The sequence below is a fragment of the Heptranchias perlo genome, chromosome 14, assembly GCF_035084215.1.
Source record: "Heptranchias perlo isolate sHepPer1 chromosome 14, sHepPer1.hap1, whole genome shotgun sequence".
Lineage (NCBI taxonomy): Eukaryota > Metazoa > Chordata > Chondrichthyes > Hexanchiformes > Hexanchidae > Heptranchias > Heptranchias perlo.
Window position 1 is genome coordinate 2,670,170 of NC_090338.1, and position 18,001 is coordinate 2,688,170.

The 18,001-nt window shown below is 51.2% G+C and overlaps 1 protein-coding gene across 3 annotated transcripts in view; it reads right to left on the reverse strand.

The window, feature by feature from the left end:
- cyfip2 (cytoplasmic FMR1 interacting protein 2) overlaps positions 1 to 18,001 on the reverse strand; it is a 174,092-nt gene that overhangs the window by 132,487 nt on the left and 23,604 nt on the right. For all 3 annotated transcript variants that reach the window (XM_067995942.1, XM_067995943.1, XM_067995941.1), the window contains exons 2-6: positions 16,746 to 16,884; positions 13,924 to 14,013; positions 7,847 to 7,924; positions 7,051 to 7,152; positions 4,736 to 4,917 (exon numbers count right to left, since the gene is read on the reverse strand). In XM_067995942.1, coding sequence (XP_067852043.1) covers positions 4,736 to 4,917; positions 7,051 to 7,152; positions 7,847 to 7,924; positions 13,924 to 14,013; positions 16,746 to 16,862 — 569 coding nt within the window. In that variant the 5' untranslated portion in view covers positions 16,863 to 16,884. The remainder of the gene's footprint in view (positions 1 to 4,735; positions 4,918 to 7,050; positions 7,153 to 7,846; positions 7,925 to 13,923; positions 14,014 to 16,745; positions 16,885 to 18,001) is intronic.

Below are 18,001 nucleotides of genomic sequence, written 5' to 3' on the forward strand. Positions count from 1 at the left end.
AGTCTTCAGCCAATTCGACTCACTCCACGTGATATCAAGAAACGGCTGAGTGCACTGGATACAGCAAAGGCTATGGGCCCCGACAACATCCCGGCTGTAGTGCTGAAGGCTTGTGCTCCAGAACTAGCTGCGCCTCTAGCCAAGCTGTTCCAGTGCAGCGACAACACTGGCATCTACCTGACATTGTGGAAAATTGCCCAGGTATGTCCTGTCCACAAAAAGCAGGACAAATCCAATCCGGCCAATTACCGCCCCATCAGACTACTCTCAATCATCAGCAAAGTGATGGAAAGTGTCGTCGACAGTGCTATCAAGCGGCACTTACTCACCAATAACCTGCTCACCGATGCTCAGTTTGGGTTCCGCCAGGACCATTCGGCTCCAGACCTCATTACAGCCTTGGTCCAAACATGGATAAAAGAGCTGAATTCCAGAGGTGAGGTGAGAGTGACTGCCCTTGACATCAAGGCAGCATTTGACCGAGTGTGGCACCAAGGAGCCCTAGTAAAATTGAAGTCAATGGGAATCAGGGGGAAAACTCTCCAGTGCCTGGAGTCATACCTTGCACAAAGGAAGATGGTAGTGGTTGTTGGAGGCCAATCCTCTCAGCCCCGGGACACTGCTGCAGGAGTTCCTCAGAGCAGTGTCCTAGGCACAACCATCTTCAGCTGCTTCATCAATGACCAGAAATGGGGATGTTCACTGATGATTGCACAGTGTTCAGTTCCATTCGCAACCCCTCAGATAATGAAGCAGTCCGTGCCCGCATGCAGCAAGATCTGGACAACATCCAGGCTTGGGCTGATAAGTGGCAAGTAACATTCATGCCAGACAATGACCATGTCCAACTAGAGAGAGTCTAACCACCTCCCCTTGACATTCAACAGCATTACCATCTCCGAATCCCCCACCATCAACATCCTGGGGGACACCATTGACCAGAAACTTAACTGGACCAGCCATATAAATGCTGTGGCTACGAGAGCAGGTCAGAGGCTGGGTATTCTGCAGTGAGTGACTCACCTCCTGACTCCCCAAAGCCTTTCCACCATCTACAAGGCACAAGTCAGGAGTGTGATGAAATACTCTCCACTTGCCTGGATGAGTGCAGCTCCAACAACACTCAAGAAGCTCAACACCATCCAGGACAAAGCAGCCCGCTTGATTGGCACCCCATCCACCACCCTAAACATTCACTCCCTTCACCACCGGCGCACAGTGGCTGCAGTGTGTACCATCCACAAGATGCACTGCAGCAACTCGCAAAGGCTTCTTCAACAGCACCTCCCAAACCTGCGACCTCTACCACCTAGAAGGACAAGAGCAGCAGGCACATGGGAACAACACCACCTGCACGTTCCCCTCCAAGTCATATGCCAGGGTATTTAACAATCAGGAAGGACAGGCAGGAAGGAAGGGGAGGTGGGGTGGCTATGTTAATAAAGGAAGGAATCACTGTAATACAGAGAAATGATATTGGGACAAAGCATCAAGATAATGAAACAGTTTGGGTGGAGATAAGGAATAATAAGGGAAAAAAAACATTAGTGGGCGTAGTATATAGGCCTCCTAATAGTTGCAACTCTGCTGGAAGAAGTATTAATCAGGAGATAGTCGGGGCATGTAATAAGGGAACAGCCATAATTATGGGGGATTTTAATTATCATATTAACTGGACAAATCAAATTGGGCAGAGCAGCCTTGAGGACGAGTTCATTGAGTGCATCAGGGATGGATTTCTTGAGCAGTATGTAACTGATCCTACAAGGGGGCAGGCAACCTTGGACCTGGTCCTGTGTAATGAGTCAGGATTAATTAATAATGTCCTAGTTAAGGATCCCCTTGGAACGAGCGACCACAACATGGTTGAATTCCATATCCAATTAGAGGGTGAGAAGGTTGATTCTCAAACAAGCGTACTGAGCTTGAATAAAGGAGACTATGATGGTATGAGAGCGGAATTGATTAAAGTGGACTGGGAAAATAGATTAAAGGGTAAGACGGTACATGAGCAGTGGTGTTCATTTAGGGAGTTATTTTACAACTTTCAAAATAAATATATTCCACTGAGGAAAAAAGGGTGTAAAAGAAATGACAGCCATCCGTGGCTAAGTAAAGAAATCAAGGATAGTATCCGACTAAAAACAAGGACATATAAGGTAGCCAAACTTAGTGGGAGGATAGAAGATTGGGAATTCTTCAAAAGACAGCAAAAAGTAACTAAAGGATTGATTAAGAAAGGGAAGTTAGATTATGAAAAGAAATTAGCAAAAAATATAAAAACAGATAGCAAGAGTTTCTATAGTTATATAAAAAGAAAAAGGGTGGCTAAGGCAAACATAGGTCCCTTAGAGGATGAGACCGGGAAATTAATGGTGGGAAACATGGAGATGGCAAAAATGCTGAACAAATATTTTGTTTCAGTCTTTACAGTAGAGGACACTAAGAATATCCCAACACTGGACAAACAGGGGACTCTCGGGGGGGAGGAGCTAAATACGATTAAAATCACTCAAGAGATGGTACTCAGTAAAATAATGGGACTCAAGGCGGATAAATCCCCTGGACCTGATGGCTTCCATCCTAGGGTCTTGAGGGAAGTGGCAGTAGGGATTGTGGATGCTTTGGTGATAGTTTTCCAAAATTCCCTGGACTCAGGAGAGGTCCCGGCAGATTGGAAAACTGCTAATGTAACACCGTTATTTAAAAAGGGTAGTAGGCAGAAGGCTGGAAATTATAGGCCAGTTAGCTTAACATCTGTGGTGGGTAAAATTTTGGAGTCTATTATTAAGGAGACAGTAACGGAACATTTAGATAAGCATAATTTAATAGGACAAAGTCAGCATGGCTTTATGAAGGGGAAGTCATGTCTGACAAATTTGCTTGAGTTCTTCGAGGATATAACGTACAGGGTGGATAAAGGGGAACCAGTGGACATAGTGTATTTAGACTTCCAGAAGGCATTCGACAAGGTGCCACATAAAAGATTATTACTTAAGATAAAAAATCACGGGATTGGGGGTAATATTCTGGCATGGGTGGAGGATTGGTTATCGAACAGGAAGCAGAGAGTTGGGATAAATGGTTCATTTTCGGACTGGCAACCAGTAACCAGTGGTGTTCCACAGGGGTCGGTGCTGGGTCCCCAACTCTTTACAATCTATATTAACGATTTGGAGGAGGGGACCGAGTGCAACATATCAAAATTTTCAGATGATACAAAGATGGGAGGGAAAGTAGAGAGTGAGGAGGACATAAAAAACCTGCAAGGGGATATAGACAGGCTGGGTGAGTGGGCGGAGATTTGGCAGATGCAATATAATATTGGAAAATGTGAGGTTATGCACTTTGGCAGGAAAAATCAGAGAGCAAGTTATTTTCTTAATGGCGAGAGACTGGAAAGTACTGCAGTACAAAGGGATCTGGGGGTCCTAGTGCAAGAAAATCAAAAAGTTGGTATGCAGGTGCAGCAGGTGATCAAGAAAGCCAACGGAATGTTGGCTTTTATTGCTAGGGGGATAGAATATAAAAACAAGGAGGTATTGCTGCAGTTATACAAGGTATTGGTGAGACCGCACCTGGAATACTGCATACAGTTTTGGTCTCCATACTTAAGAAAAGACATACTTGCTCTCGAGGCAGTACAAAGAAGGTTCACTCGGTTAATCCCGGGGATGAGGGGGCGGACATATGAGGAGAGGTTGAGTAGATTGGGACTCTACTCATTGGAGTTCAGAAGAATGAGAGGCGATCTTATTGAAACATATAAGATTGTGAAGGGTCTTGATCGGGTGGATGCAGTAAGGATGTTCCCAAAGATGGGTGAAACTAGAACTAGGGGGCATAATCTTAGAATAAGGGGCTGCTCTTTCAAAACTGAGATGAGGAGAAACTTCTTCACTCAGAGGGTGGTAGGTCTGTGGAATTTGCTGCCCCAGGAAGCTGTGGAAGCTACATCATTAGATAAATTTAAAACAGAAATAGACAGTTTCCTAGAAGTAAAGGGAATTAGGGGTTATGGGGAGCGGGCAGGAAATTGGACATGAAGCTGAGTTCGGATCGGTCAATGCCCTGTGGGTGGCGGAGAGGGCCCAGGGGCTATGTGGCCGGGTCCTGCTCCGACTTCTTGTGTTCTTTAGATTTGTGGTTGGGATCAGATCAGCCATGATCTTATTGAATGGCGGAGCAGGCTCGAGGGGCCGATTGGCCTACTCCTGCTCCAATTTCTTATGTTCTTATGTTCTTAAGTCACACACCATCCCGACTTGGAAATATATCGCCGTTCCTTCATTGTCGCTGGGTCAAAATCCTGGAACTCCCTTCCTAACAGCACTGTGGGAGAACCTTCACCACACGGACTGCAGCGGTTCAAGAAGGCGGCTCACCACCACCTTCTCAAGGGCAATTAGGGATGGGCAATAAATGCCGGCCTCGCCAGCGACGCCCACATCCCATGAACGAATAAAAAAAACAAAATGGCCTCCTCCTGTTACTATGTAACAGGCTCGAGGGGCAGAATGGCCTGTTCCTGTTCCTATTCCTATGGCAGGTTCGAGAGGCTGAATGACCTCCTTCCTCTTCCTATATAACAGGTTCAAGGGGCTGAATGGACTCCTCCTGTTCCCATGTAACAGGATCGAGGGGCTGAATGACCTCCTCCTGTTGCTATGACAAGTTCGAGGGGCTGAATGGCCTCCTCCTGTTCCTGTGTTAATTGGTGACGAATGGCACTGACCTTTTGTAGGCCGAGTGGTCATTCTTGACGCTGCACTTCATGTTCTTCAGCTCATCCAGCACAGCGAACATGTTGATGAACTTTCCCAGGGTCAGGAGGTACGCCTCCGACACAAAGTCCTTGCGCCTCTCCGCGTGACACAGTCGCTTCACCTCATTGCAGAAACGCTCGATCGCTTTGCGCTGTGTTAAAACAAAAAAATACTTTGCGTTAAACGGTGCCGGAAATATTCAGCAATGCAGTTTGTGTCCTGGATTCATGAGTCAAACATCAGGTGACAGGAGCCAAAAACAAGGGAGTCAGGAATGAGGAGAGAGTTCAGGGGTGACTTCTCCACCCACAGGAGAATCGAGTTGTGGAATAATTTAGCGGGAAAGGAGATTGAGGAAGATTGGGTCAAGAAACAGCCTGGGGTCCATTTCCCCTCTTCCTCAGCCTCCCATTGTCGGCTGTGGCTCAGAGGGTAACACTCTCACCTCTGAGTTCAAAGTTTATGGGTTCAGCCCCACTCCAGAGACTTGAACACGTAATCCAGGCTGACACTACTGAGGGAGTGCTGCACTGTCAGAGGTGCCGTCTTTTGGATGAGATGTTAAACTGAAGCCCCATCTGCCCTCTCAGGTGGACCTAAAAGATCCCATGACCACTATTTAAAGAAGAACAGGTGAGTTCTCCCTGGTGACCTGGTCAATATTTATCACTCAAGCAACATCACTAAAACAGATTATCAGCTCATTATCACATTGCTGTTTGTGGGATCTTGCTGTGTGCAAATTGGCTGCCACATTTCCTTCATTACAACAGTGACTACACTTCAAAAGAACTTCATTGGCAGTAAAGCGGTTTGGGACGACCTGAGGTCATGAAAGGTGCTACAGAAACTCTTTCTTTCTTTTACTCCAATAGATATATAACAACAACAACTTGCATTTATATAGCGCCTTTAACATAATAAAATGTCCCAAGGTGCTTCACAGGAGCGATTATCAGACAAAATCTGACACCGAGCCACATAAGAAGATATTAGGACAGGTGACCAAAAGCTTGGTCAAAGAGGTAGGTTTTCAGGAGCATTTTAAAGGAGGAGAGAGAGGTGGAGAGGTTTAGGGAGGGAATTCCAGAGCTTAGGGCCCAGGCAGCTGAAGGCACGGCCGCCAATGGTGGAGCGATTAAAATCGGGGATGCGCAAGAGGCCAGAATTGGAGGAGCGCAGAGATCTCGGAGGGTTGTAGGGCTGGAGCAGGTTACAGCGATAGGGAGGGACGAGGGCCACGGAGGGATTTGAAAACAAGGATGAGAATTTTAAAATCGAGGCGTTCCCGGACCGGGAGCCAGTGTAGGTCAGCGAGCACAGGGGGTGATGGGTGAACGGGACTTGGTGCGAGTTAGGATACAGGCAACAGAATTTTGGATGAGCTGAAATTTACAGAAGGTGGAAGATGGGAGGCCGGCCAGAAGAGCATTGGAATAGTCAAGTCTGGAGGTGACAAAGGCATGGATGAGGGTTTCAGCAGCAGATGAGCTGAGGCAGGGGCGGAGACGGGCGATGTTACAGAGGTGGAAGTAGGCGGTCTGGGTGATGGAGTGGACATGTGGTCGGAAGTTCATCTCAGGGTCAAATAGGACGCCAGGATTGCGAAATGTCTCGTTCAGCCTCAGACAGTGGCCGGGGAGAGGGGTGGAGTCGGTGGCCTAGGGAACGGAGTTTGTGGCAGGGAGCAAAGACAATGGCTTCGTCTTCCCAATATTTAGTTGGAGGAAGTTTCTGCTCATCCAGCACTGGATGTCGGACAAGCAATGTGACAAATGAGAGACAGTGGAGGGGTCGAGGGAGGAGGTGGTGCATTGTTGGAGGTGCCGTCGCTCAGGTGAGGCATTAATCTGAGGCCCTGTCTGTCCTCTCGGGGATGGAGAAGATCCCACGGCCACTATTTCGAAGAAGAGCAGGGGGAGTTCTCCCAGGTGTCCTGGGGGCCAATATTTATCCCTCAACCAACATCACTAAAAAAACAGATAATCTGGTCAGTGATGCCATCCATTGGATGAGACATTAAACCAATGCCTTTGCTGCGATTCAGGTGGATGGTAAAGGTCCCAAGGCACCTTTCGATGGAAAGCAGGGAGCTCAATAAAGATTGGCAAAATCCCCACATTCTGTGCCGATGCCGGGAAAGGACATGGAACCATCGAGTTAAAGAAACTAATTCACAAGAGCAACAGTGAAACCGTTAGATGGAGAGAATTTCCCATTTTCAGGCTGTCCCCCTCTGGGGATAGGTCAGTCCAGAATGAGACTCCTCCCAGTGGTTCATTACCTGGAAATACATGAACTTCATCAGCTTGTTGACCTCAGGTTCCAGGACTTCCACAGTCTTTTCATAGATCTCCACACGGTTTGGCTGCTCGTTGCACTTCACCTGTGGGTTATAACAAACATAGAAATTATCCAGGAGATTGGGGCCTGGAACAGCAGAGGGATCGACACTGGGCGCAGGAGATGAGGAGAATTTCTTTTACGCAGCGAGTTGTGATGATCTGGAACGCGCTGCCTGAAAGGGCGGTGGAAGCAGATTCAATAATAACTTTCAAAAGGGAATTGGATAAATAATTAAAAAGGAAAAATTTGCAGGGCTATGGGGAAAGAGCAGCGGGGAGTGCGACGAATTGGATAGCTCTTTCAAAGAGCCGGCACAGGCACGATGGGCTGAATGGCCTCTTTCGGTGCTGTACTAAGATCTCTGCGCTCCTCCAATTCTGGCCTCTTAAGCATCCCCGATTTTAACCATTGGCGGCCGTGCCTTCAGCTGCCTGGGCCCTAAGCTCTGGAATTCCCTCCCTAAACCTCTCCGCCTCTCTCTCTCCTCCTTTAAGACGCTCCTTAAAACCTACCTCTTTGACCAAACTTTTGGTCACCTGTCCTAATATCTCCTTATATGGCTCGGTGTCAAATTTTGTCTGATAATCGCTCCTGTGAAGCACCTTGGGACGTTTCACTACATTAAAGGCGCTATATAAATGCGAGTTGTTGTTGATTGATACTCTGATGCACTTGCCCTGACACACTTGCCCTGACACACTGATTTTAGGACAGCCTGTGACAATCGGAGTTACCTGTGGGATGGCTCGCGAGCAGCTCCTCCAGGTGTACAGCATCACCGCATAGTCATGTCCCTCCTCCAGCATCTCGTTCTGAAAATGAAAGACCGTGAGCCAGTTAGAGATGATGTTCACTTTACCCAGAGGGGCGAGGCAGGCAGTCCAGCACCGATTACAGCCAGAAATTGGGCACAGTAGCAGCCTCGCCAGGGGCAGGCTTGCCGAGACGGTGCTGGGCTCAGAGTTGGTCACAGTTTCCACAATAGGGTTTGTCTGAAAGTTGCTGAAAATTACACCTCCCAAGAAAAATACTAAATGCCTGTTACAGAAACCACCGTGGTGTCCTCCAGTTCCATCACATTCTTCGATATTTGGCCCCATCCTGATCAGTGATCCCCTGTCTGGCCAAACTCAACTCTGGTCTCCGTATTATGGAAAGGATACAGAGGAGAAGGTGCAAAAAGATTTATTAGGATGACACCAGAACTGAGAGGTTATACCTATCAGGAAAGGCTGAACAGGCTGGGGCTCTATTCTCGAGAAAAGAGAAGACTGAGGGGTGACCTGATGGAGGTCTTTAAGATTGGGTTAAGGGTTTGATAGGGTAGACGGAGAGAAGATGTTTCCACTTGTGGGGGAGACCAAAACTCGGGGCCATAAATATAAAATAGTCACTAATAAACCCAATAGGGAATTCAGGAGAAACTTCTTCACCCAGAGAGTGGTGAGAATGTGGAACTCGCTCCCACAAGGAGTAGTTGAGGTGAATAGTGTAGATACATTTAAGGGGAAGCTGGATAAACACATGAGGGAGAAAGGAATAGAAGGATACGGTGATAGGGTGAGATGAAGTAGGGAGGGAGGAGGCTCGTGTGGAGCATAAACACCAGCATGGACCAGTTGGGCCGAATGGCCTGTTTCTGTGCTGTACATTCTGTGTAATTCTGTGCAAGGATGAGGTGCCACAATCGATGTTTGTGCTGCTTCAGATTTCCATGGGGAAAAAAATACTTTGGCAAAGAACACCAGAAAAATACTAACTGGATGCAGGGACTCCACTCTGCTGGACTGCAGCTCACCCCACATCAGTATTCTGTACCCAGCGTACCCGGGTACCTCAGGTTAATCCAGGCATCGCCGCGGCTGGTAGGGGTCAGGGGGTGGGGGAACGTTGCATCAGGTGACACCAAGCTTGGATTTGGGAAGATCGGAAGATTGTAGGTGAGAGGGAGGACTGCAAATATCAGGGTGCTGGACAGCAAATCGTATCCAAGGAAATAACCACTAACCGGGTGAGGGAGTAGATACAACAGAGGGAGGAGCAGAATGTGAGTTTAATTATCTTTTGCTGCAATAGGGCAGTGATTTCCAAAATTTTCTACGAGAGATCCTGTACAAACACTGACACACTCCCGGGGACCCCCTGTAAATACTGACACACTCCCGGGGACCCCCTGTAAATACTGACACACTCCCGGGGACCCCCTGTAAATACTGACACACTCCCGGGGACCCCCTGTAAATACTGACACACTCCCGGGGACCCCCTGTAAATACTCACACTCCCGGGGACCCACTGTAAATACTCACACTCCCGGGGACCTCCTGTAAATACTGACACACTCCCGGGGACCCCCTATAAATACTGACACACTCCCGGGGACCCCCTGTAAATAATGACACACTCCCGGGGACCCCCTGTAAATACTGACACACTCCCGGGGACCCCCTGTAAATACTGACACACTTCCGGGGACCCCCTGCAAATACTGACACACTCCCGGGGACCCCCTGTAAATACTGACACACGCCCGGGGACCCCCTGTAAATACTGACACTCCCGGGGGCCCCCTATAAATACTGACACACTCCCGGGGACCCCCTGTAAATACTGACACACTTCCGGGGACCCCCTGCAAATACTGACACACTCCCAGGGACCCCCTGTAAATAATGACACACTCCCGGGGACCCCCTGTGAATACTGACACACTCCCGGGGACCCCCTGTAAATACTGACACACTCCCAGGGACCCCCTGTAAATACTGACACACTCCCAGGGACCCCCTGTAAATACTCACACTCCCGGGGACCCCCTGTAAATACTCACACTCCCGGGGACCCCCTGTAAATACTCACACTCCCGGGGACCTCCTGTAAATACTGACACACTCCCAGGGACCCCCTGTAAATACTGACACACTCCCGGGGACCCCCTGTAAATACTGACACACTCCCGGGGACCCCCTGTAAATAATGACACACTCCCGGGGACCCCCTGTAAATACTGACACACTCCCAGGGACCCCCTGTAAATACTGACACACTCCCGGGGACCCCCTGTAAATAATGACACACTCCCGGGGACCCCCTGTAAATACGGACACACTCCCCGAGACCCCCTGGAAATACTGACACTCCCCCAGAGACCCCCTGTAAATACTGACACACTCCCGGGGACCCCCTGTAAATAATGACACACTCCCCGAGACCCCCTGTAAATACTGACACTCCCCCAGAGACCCCCTGTAAATACTGACACACTCCCGGGGACCCCCTGTAAATACTGACACACTCCCGGGGACCCCCTGTAAATACTGACACACTCCCGGGGACCCCCTGTAAATACTGACACACTCCCGGGGACCCCCTGTAAATACTGACACACTCCCAGGGACCCCCTGTAAATAATGACACACTCCCGGGGACCCCCTGTAAATACTGACACACTCCCGGGGACCCCCTGTAAATACTCACACTCCCGGGGACCCCCTGTAAATACTCACACTCCCGGGGACCTCCTGTAAATACTGACACACTCCCAGGGACCCCCTGTAAATACTGACACACTCCCGGGGACCCCCTGTAAATACTCACACTCCCGGGGACCCCCTGTAAATACGGACACACTCCCGGGGACCCCCTGTAAAAACTGACACACTCCCGGGGACCCCCTATAAATACTGACACACTCCCGGGGACCCCCTGTAAATACTGACACACTCCCGGGGACCCCCTGTAAATACTGACACACTCCCGGGGACCCCCTGTAAATACTGACACACTCCCGGGGACCCCCTGTAAATACTCACACTCCCGGGGACCCCCTGTAAATACTCACACTCCCGGGGACCCCCTGTAAATACTCACACTCCCGGGGACCTCCTGTAAATACTGACACACTCCCAGGGACCCCCTGTAAATACTGACACACTCCCGGGGACCCCCTGTAAATACTCACACTCCCGGGGACCCCCTGTAAATACTCACACTCCCGGGGACCTCCTGTAAATACTGACACACTCCCAGGGACCCCCTGTAAATACTGACACACTCCCGGGGACCCCCAGTAAATACTGACACACTCCCGGGGACCACCTGTAAATAATGACACACTCCCCGAGACCCCCTGTAAATACTGACACACTCCCGGGGACCCCCTGTAAATACTGACACATTCCCGGGGACCCCCTGTAAATACTGACACACTCCCCGAGACCCCCTGTAAATACTGACACTCCCCCAGAGACCCCCTGTAAATACTGACACACTCCCGGGGACCCCCTGTAAATAATGACACACTCCCCGAGACCCCCTGTAAATACTGACACTCCCCCAGAGACCCCCTGTAAATACTGACACACTCCCAGGGACCCCCTGTAAATAATGACACACTCCCGGGGACCCCCTGTAAATAATGACACGCTCCCGGGGACCCCCTGTAAATACTGACACACTCCCGGGGACCCCCTGTAAATACTGACACACTCCCGGGGACCCCCTGTAAATACTGACACACTCCCGGGGACCCCCTGTAAATACTGACACACTCCCGGGGACCCCCTGTAAATACTGACACACTCCCGGGGACCCCCTGTAAACACTGACACACTCCCAGGGACCCCCTGTAAATACTGACACACTCCCGGGGACCCCCTGTAAATAATGACACACTCCCAGGGACCCCCTGTAAATACTGACACACTCCCGGGGACCCCCTGTAAATAATGACACACTCCCGGGGACCCCCTGTAAATACTGACACACTCCCGGGGACCCCCTGTAAATAATGACACACTCCCCGAGACCCCCTGTAAATACTGACACACCCCCAGAGACCCCCTGTAAATACTGACACACTCCCGGGGACCCCCTGTAAATACTGACACTCCCCCAGAGACCCCCTGTAAATACCGACAAACTCCCGGGGACCCCCTGTAAATAATGACACACTCCCCGAGACCCCCTGTAAATACTGACACACCCCCAGAGACCCCCTGTAAATACTGACACACTCCCCGAGACCCCCTGTAAATACTGACACTCCCCCAGAGACCCCCTGTAAATACCGACACACTCCCGGGGACCCCCTGTAAATAATGACACACTCCCCGAGACCCCCTGTAAATACTGACACTCCCCCAGAGACCCCCTGTAAATACTGACACACTCCCAGAGACCCGCTGTAAATACTGACACACTCCCGGGGACCCCCTGTAAATAATGACACACTCCCCGTGACCCCCTGTAAATACTGACACTCCCCCAGAGACCCCCTGTAAATACTGACACACTCCCAGGGACCCCCTGAAAATACTGACACACTCCCGGGGACCCCTTGTAAATAATGACACACTCCCGGGGACCCCCTGTAAATACTGACACACTCCCGGGGACCTCCTATAAATAATGACACACTCCCCGAGACCCCCTGTAAATACTGACACACCCCCAGAGACCCCCTGTAAATACTGACACACTCCCGGGGACCCCCTGTAAATACTGACACACTCCCGGGGACCCCCTGTAAATAATGACACACTCCCCGAGACCCCCTGTAAATACTGACACTCCCCCAGGGACCCCCTGTAAATAATGACACACTCCCGGGGACCCCCTGTAGATACTGACACACTCCCGGGGACCCCCTATAAATACTGACACACTCCCGGGGACCCCCCGTAAATACTGACACAATCCCGGGGACCCCCTGTAAATACTGACACACTCCCGGGGACATCCTGTAAATACTGACACACTCCCGGGGACCCCCTGTAAATACTGACACACTCCCGGGGACCCCCTGTAAATACTGACACACTCCCGGGGACCCCCTGTAAATACTGACGCACTCCCGGGGACGCCCTGTAAATACTGACACACTCCTGGGGACCCCCTGTAAATACTGACACACTCCCGGGGACCTCCTGTAAATACTGACACACTCCCGGGGACCCCCTGTAAATACGGACACACTCCCGGGGACCCCCTGTAAATACTGACACACTCCCGGGGACCTCCTGTAAATACTGACACACTCCCAGGGACCCCCTGTAAATACTGACACACTCCCGGGGACCCCCTGTAAATACTGACACAATCCCGGGGACCCCCTGTAAATACTGACACACTCCCGGGGACCCCCTGTAAATACTGACACACTCCCGGGGACCCCCTGTAAATACTGACACACTCCTGGGGACACCCTGTAAATACTGACACACTCCCGGTGGACCTCCTGTAAATACTGACACACTCCCGGGGACCCCCTGTAAATACGGACACACTCCCGGGGACCCCCTGTAAATACTGACACACTCCCGGGGACCTCCTGTAAATACTGACACACTCCCAGGGACCCCCTGTAAATGCTGACACACTCCCGGGGACCTCCTGTAAATACTCACACACTCCCGGGGACCCCCTGTAAATATTGACACACTCCCGGGGACCTCCTGTAAATACTGACACACTCCCGGGGACCCCCTGTAAATAATGACACACTCCCGGGGACCCCCTGTAAATACTGACACACTCCCGGGGACCCCCTGTAAATACTGTCCCACTCCCGGGGTCCCCCTGTTAAAATGCACGGTGATTTTCTGCTACATGTTCACAGTGTGTGAGATCCCACTGCTGCGCTGGAATCACATAACGTTCACCCCCCTACCCGATATCCTCATGGACCCTCCGCGAGGAGCTGAAGGGTCCGCCCGGCCCTGTTTGAAGGCCTCCTGCGTTAATAATCGAAGGTGAACCGGTTTTGCGCGGAGCGGAGCAAGCCCCGTTACTCTGGCGGTGTCAGACTTGCCATGCTGGAGTGTACGGTGGCCTGCTCGATGTATCTGGCGATCCCGGTAACAAACGCGTTCCTGTCTTCGAAGTTCGTGTCGAAGTTCGCCTGAGGTCAAAAAACAAGGCGGAGTTTATTTTAAAAATTGTGAAAGAGGCTCAGTCCACAGTCGGAGGAAGCAGCATAACCTGTTTGCTGGAAGATTCCATCGGGAACCGATCCCAAACAGCCACTTGCTTTGTCTGCAATAGCTGGGAAGGAGTTACAAACAGGATCAAAGAGTAATGTTCTAATTGGTCAGGTTCCCAGCATCTGTAACGAGTCTTTGCCCTTTACGCCTCCATTTTGAAATTCTCATCCTTGTTTTCAAATCCCTCCATGGCCCTCGCCCCTCCCTATCTCTGTAACCTCCTCCAGCTCTACAATCCTCCGAGATCTCTGCGCTCCTCCAATTCTGGCCTCTTGCACATCCCCGATTTCCATCGCTCCACCATTGGCGGCCGTGCCTTCAGCTGCCTGGGCCCTAAGCTCTGGAATTCCCTCCCTAAACCTCTCCGCCTCTCTCTCCTCCTTTAAGACGCTCCTGAAAACCCACCTCTTTGACCAAGCCTTTGGTCACCTGTCCTAATATCTCCTTATGTAGTCCTGTGAAGCGTCTTGGGACATTTCACTAAGTTAAAGGCACTATATAAATGCATGTTGTTACAGTTGTTGTTTATGGTGTCAGCAGGTCCAGGGGCATGTCAGTCTCACTGGACTGGCCTGTTTCCGTTGTTTTCAGCTCCCTTCTGACACTGAAACAATCACCAATATCACATCGATATTACAACATGGAATCTAGCTAATCGGCCCAACCAGCCCATGTTGGTCCCCCCCCATCGCCCCTCCTCATCCCAACACATGATGGGTGATATAACAGTCCTGGAAAAGGTCCAGAGAAGAGCTACAAGACTGATTCCTAGCATAAAGGACCTCAGCTACTCCGATAGGCTCAAGGACCTTGGTCTATTTACTGTAGAGCAGCATAGACTCAGAGGTGACCTGATAGAGGTCTATAAAATAATTAAAGGGCTGGATAGTGTCCCTATTGATAGATTATTCTAGTTTAACAGGTTGGGAAGGACCAGGGACACGAGTTTAAACTATGGGAGAGTGGGAATAGACTGGGCATTGGGCAGTTCCTCTTTTCCCAGAGAATTGTGAGTCTCTGGAATATATTGCCGGCTGGTGAGGTCGGTGCCGACTCTCTGCCTTCAAGAGGGAGCTGGACCAGTTCCTGACTGGGGCAGAGATCGCCTCATAGAGAAGGTCAGTGTCTTTATAGATAACACTCGGTCCGTGTGATCTCCTGGACTGGTTTCGATCACCTGAGGGGGGTCGGGGAGGAATTTTACAGAGTATTTTTTCCCTTATTGGCCCGGGGTTTTTTCTGATTATTTTGCCTCTCCCAGGAGATTACATGGTGGAGGGTGGGAGAGGGGAGGGGGGAGAGGGGAGGGGGAGAGGGGAGAGGAGAGGGGAGGGGAGGGAGGAGAGGGGAGGGGGAGAGGGGGGAGAGGGGGGGGGAGAGGAGAGGGGGGAGAGGGGAGAGGGGAGGGAGGAGAGGGGAGGGGGAGAGGGGGGAGAGGAGAGGGGGGAGAGGGAGGGGAGGGAGGAGAGGGGAGGGAAGGAGTGTTCAGTCACGATGCTCCGGCCATCGTGGTGCGGGGGCAGACCTGACGTACCAGCTGGTCTTTTCCGGCCCGTCACACGAGCAGTGTCCTGATCCCATGGACCCGCCCTGTTCATGTATCCCTTTATCCCCTTTCCTTCAACCACCTCGCCAACTTACTCTTAATATTGACAATAGTCTCTGCTTCAATCACTATCTCCAGAAGTCCATTCAGTAGCCTCACAACCCTGGGTGTGGAAAATACTTCCTCCTGTTTTCTGCCCCAAGTCTTTTACATTTAAGACTGCCGTCCTTACCCGGTCTGGGCTAACATGTGACTCCAGCCCCACACCAATGTGGTTGACTCTTAACTGCCCTCTGAAGTAGCCACTCAGTTGTATCAAACCACTACCAGTGGTTCAAGACAGCCCACCACCACCTTCTCAGGGCAACTAGGGACGGGCAATAAATGCCGGCCTCGCCAGCAACGCCCAGATCCCCAGGATGAATGAACCCACCCATGCTCCCAAGGGACTGTTCCACTGCTGACACCATCAACAGCCTGTGTTTACATTACACCTCGTCACACAATGAAACATCGGACTGGATTATATGCTCAGGTCTACTGGAGTGGGATCTGAACCCATGACCTTCTGACTCGGAGGCGAGAGTGAGATCGCTGAGCCACGGCTGCCACCTTTGTAGGGCTGGAGAAAGTGGCAGAGATCGGGGAGAGGGCGGAGGGTGCCCATGGTGTGACCTGTCGGCAAAGACAAACCCAATAAAGCAGGTCAGATCACACGGACAGACTTTGGAACCAAATGTACGGCTGTCAGCCGTGGCCCAGTGAGGGGCACTCTCAGCTAATCACTCAAAAACAGATTACCTGCTCGTTATCACATTGCTGTTTGTGGGATCTTGCTGTGCGCAAATTGGCTGCTGCGTTTCCCTACATTACAACAGTGACTACACCGTCAAAAAGTACTTTATTGGCTGTGAAGTACTTTGGGACGTCCCAAGAGGGTGAAAGGCACTGGAGAAATGCAAGTTCTTTCTTTCTGACTTTTTCCGTCTGAGATATTGAACGTTTGCATTCTCGGGATTGGATCCGGCTGTCGTGTTGATCTGATGTTAATTTGCCACAGTTGATTAGCTGAGGGTCTCGGACTCGCTGACACCCTGGACGTACCTGGTACATGATGGAGGAGGGAGGGGGCTCGATGCATGGCTGTTGGTCAGGAAGAGGCAACTCCTCCAATAGGTCCACATTGGAAAGTGCATCCTCCAGCGTTACGTGCGTCGTCATGGTTACCTCCAATCAGATTAATCTGGCGGGGGTGGGGGGGGGAAAAATCAAAGGAATACAATTCGGAATTAGTGCAACTGTCACAGAATGGGACAAAGACAAGCAGCAACTGTCAAAACTGATGGTGGAGCTCTTTAAAAACCTCCCTAAAGTTTTCTCTCTTTCGCCTGAAGGTGCCGACTCTCACTGGGGCTCAGTCCCACAGACCCCGACTCTCTCCCCCCTCCCCTGAAGGTGCCGACTCTCACTGGGGCTCAGACCCACAGACCCCGACTCTCTCCCCCCTCCCCTGAAGGTGCCGACTCTCACTGGGGCTCAGACCCACAGACCCCGACTCTCTCCCCCCTCCCCTGAAGGTGCCGACTCTCACTGGGGTTCAGTCCCACGGACCCCGACTCTCTCCCCCCTCCCCTGAACGTGCCGACTCTCACTGGGGCTCAGACCCACAGACCCCGACTCTCTCCCCCCTCCCCTGAAGGTGCTGACTTCATATTGGGGGGCTGAAGACTGGTTGGAGGGAGGCGGTGGTGGTGAGGTCGAGCTGGGTGTTGTCAGCGTACACGTGGAATCTGACGTCATGTTTTCGGATGACGTCGCCGAGGGGCAGGACGTGGATGAGGAACAGGAGGGGGCCGAGGATAGATCCTTGGGGGGGTTCCAGAGGTAACGGTGCAGGAGCGGGAAGAGAAACCATTGCAGGTGATTCTCTGGCTATAACTGGATATATAAGAATGGAACCAGGCGAGTGGAGTCCCTCCCAGCTGGACGATGGAGGAGAGGTGTTGGAGGAGGAGGGTGTGGTCAACCCTGTGAAAGTTGTCTACGAGGAATATGGGGATCGGGCAGGAAAGTGGAGTTGAGGTCGAAGATCAGCCATGATCTTATAGAATGACGGAGCAGGCTCGAGGGGCCGTATAGCCCACTCCTGCTCCTATTTCTTATGTTCTAAAAGGCTGCAGACAGCTCGAGGGGAACGAGGAGGGAGAGTTTACCACGGTCACAGTCACGTAGGATGTCATTTGTGACTTTGATAAGGGCCGTTTCAGCACAGTGGCAGGGGCGGAAACCTGATTGGAGGGATTCAAATGAGGAGCTGCAGGAAAGATGGGCCCGGATTTGGGAGGTGACAACACGTTCAA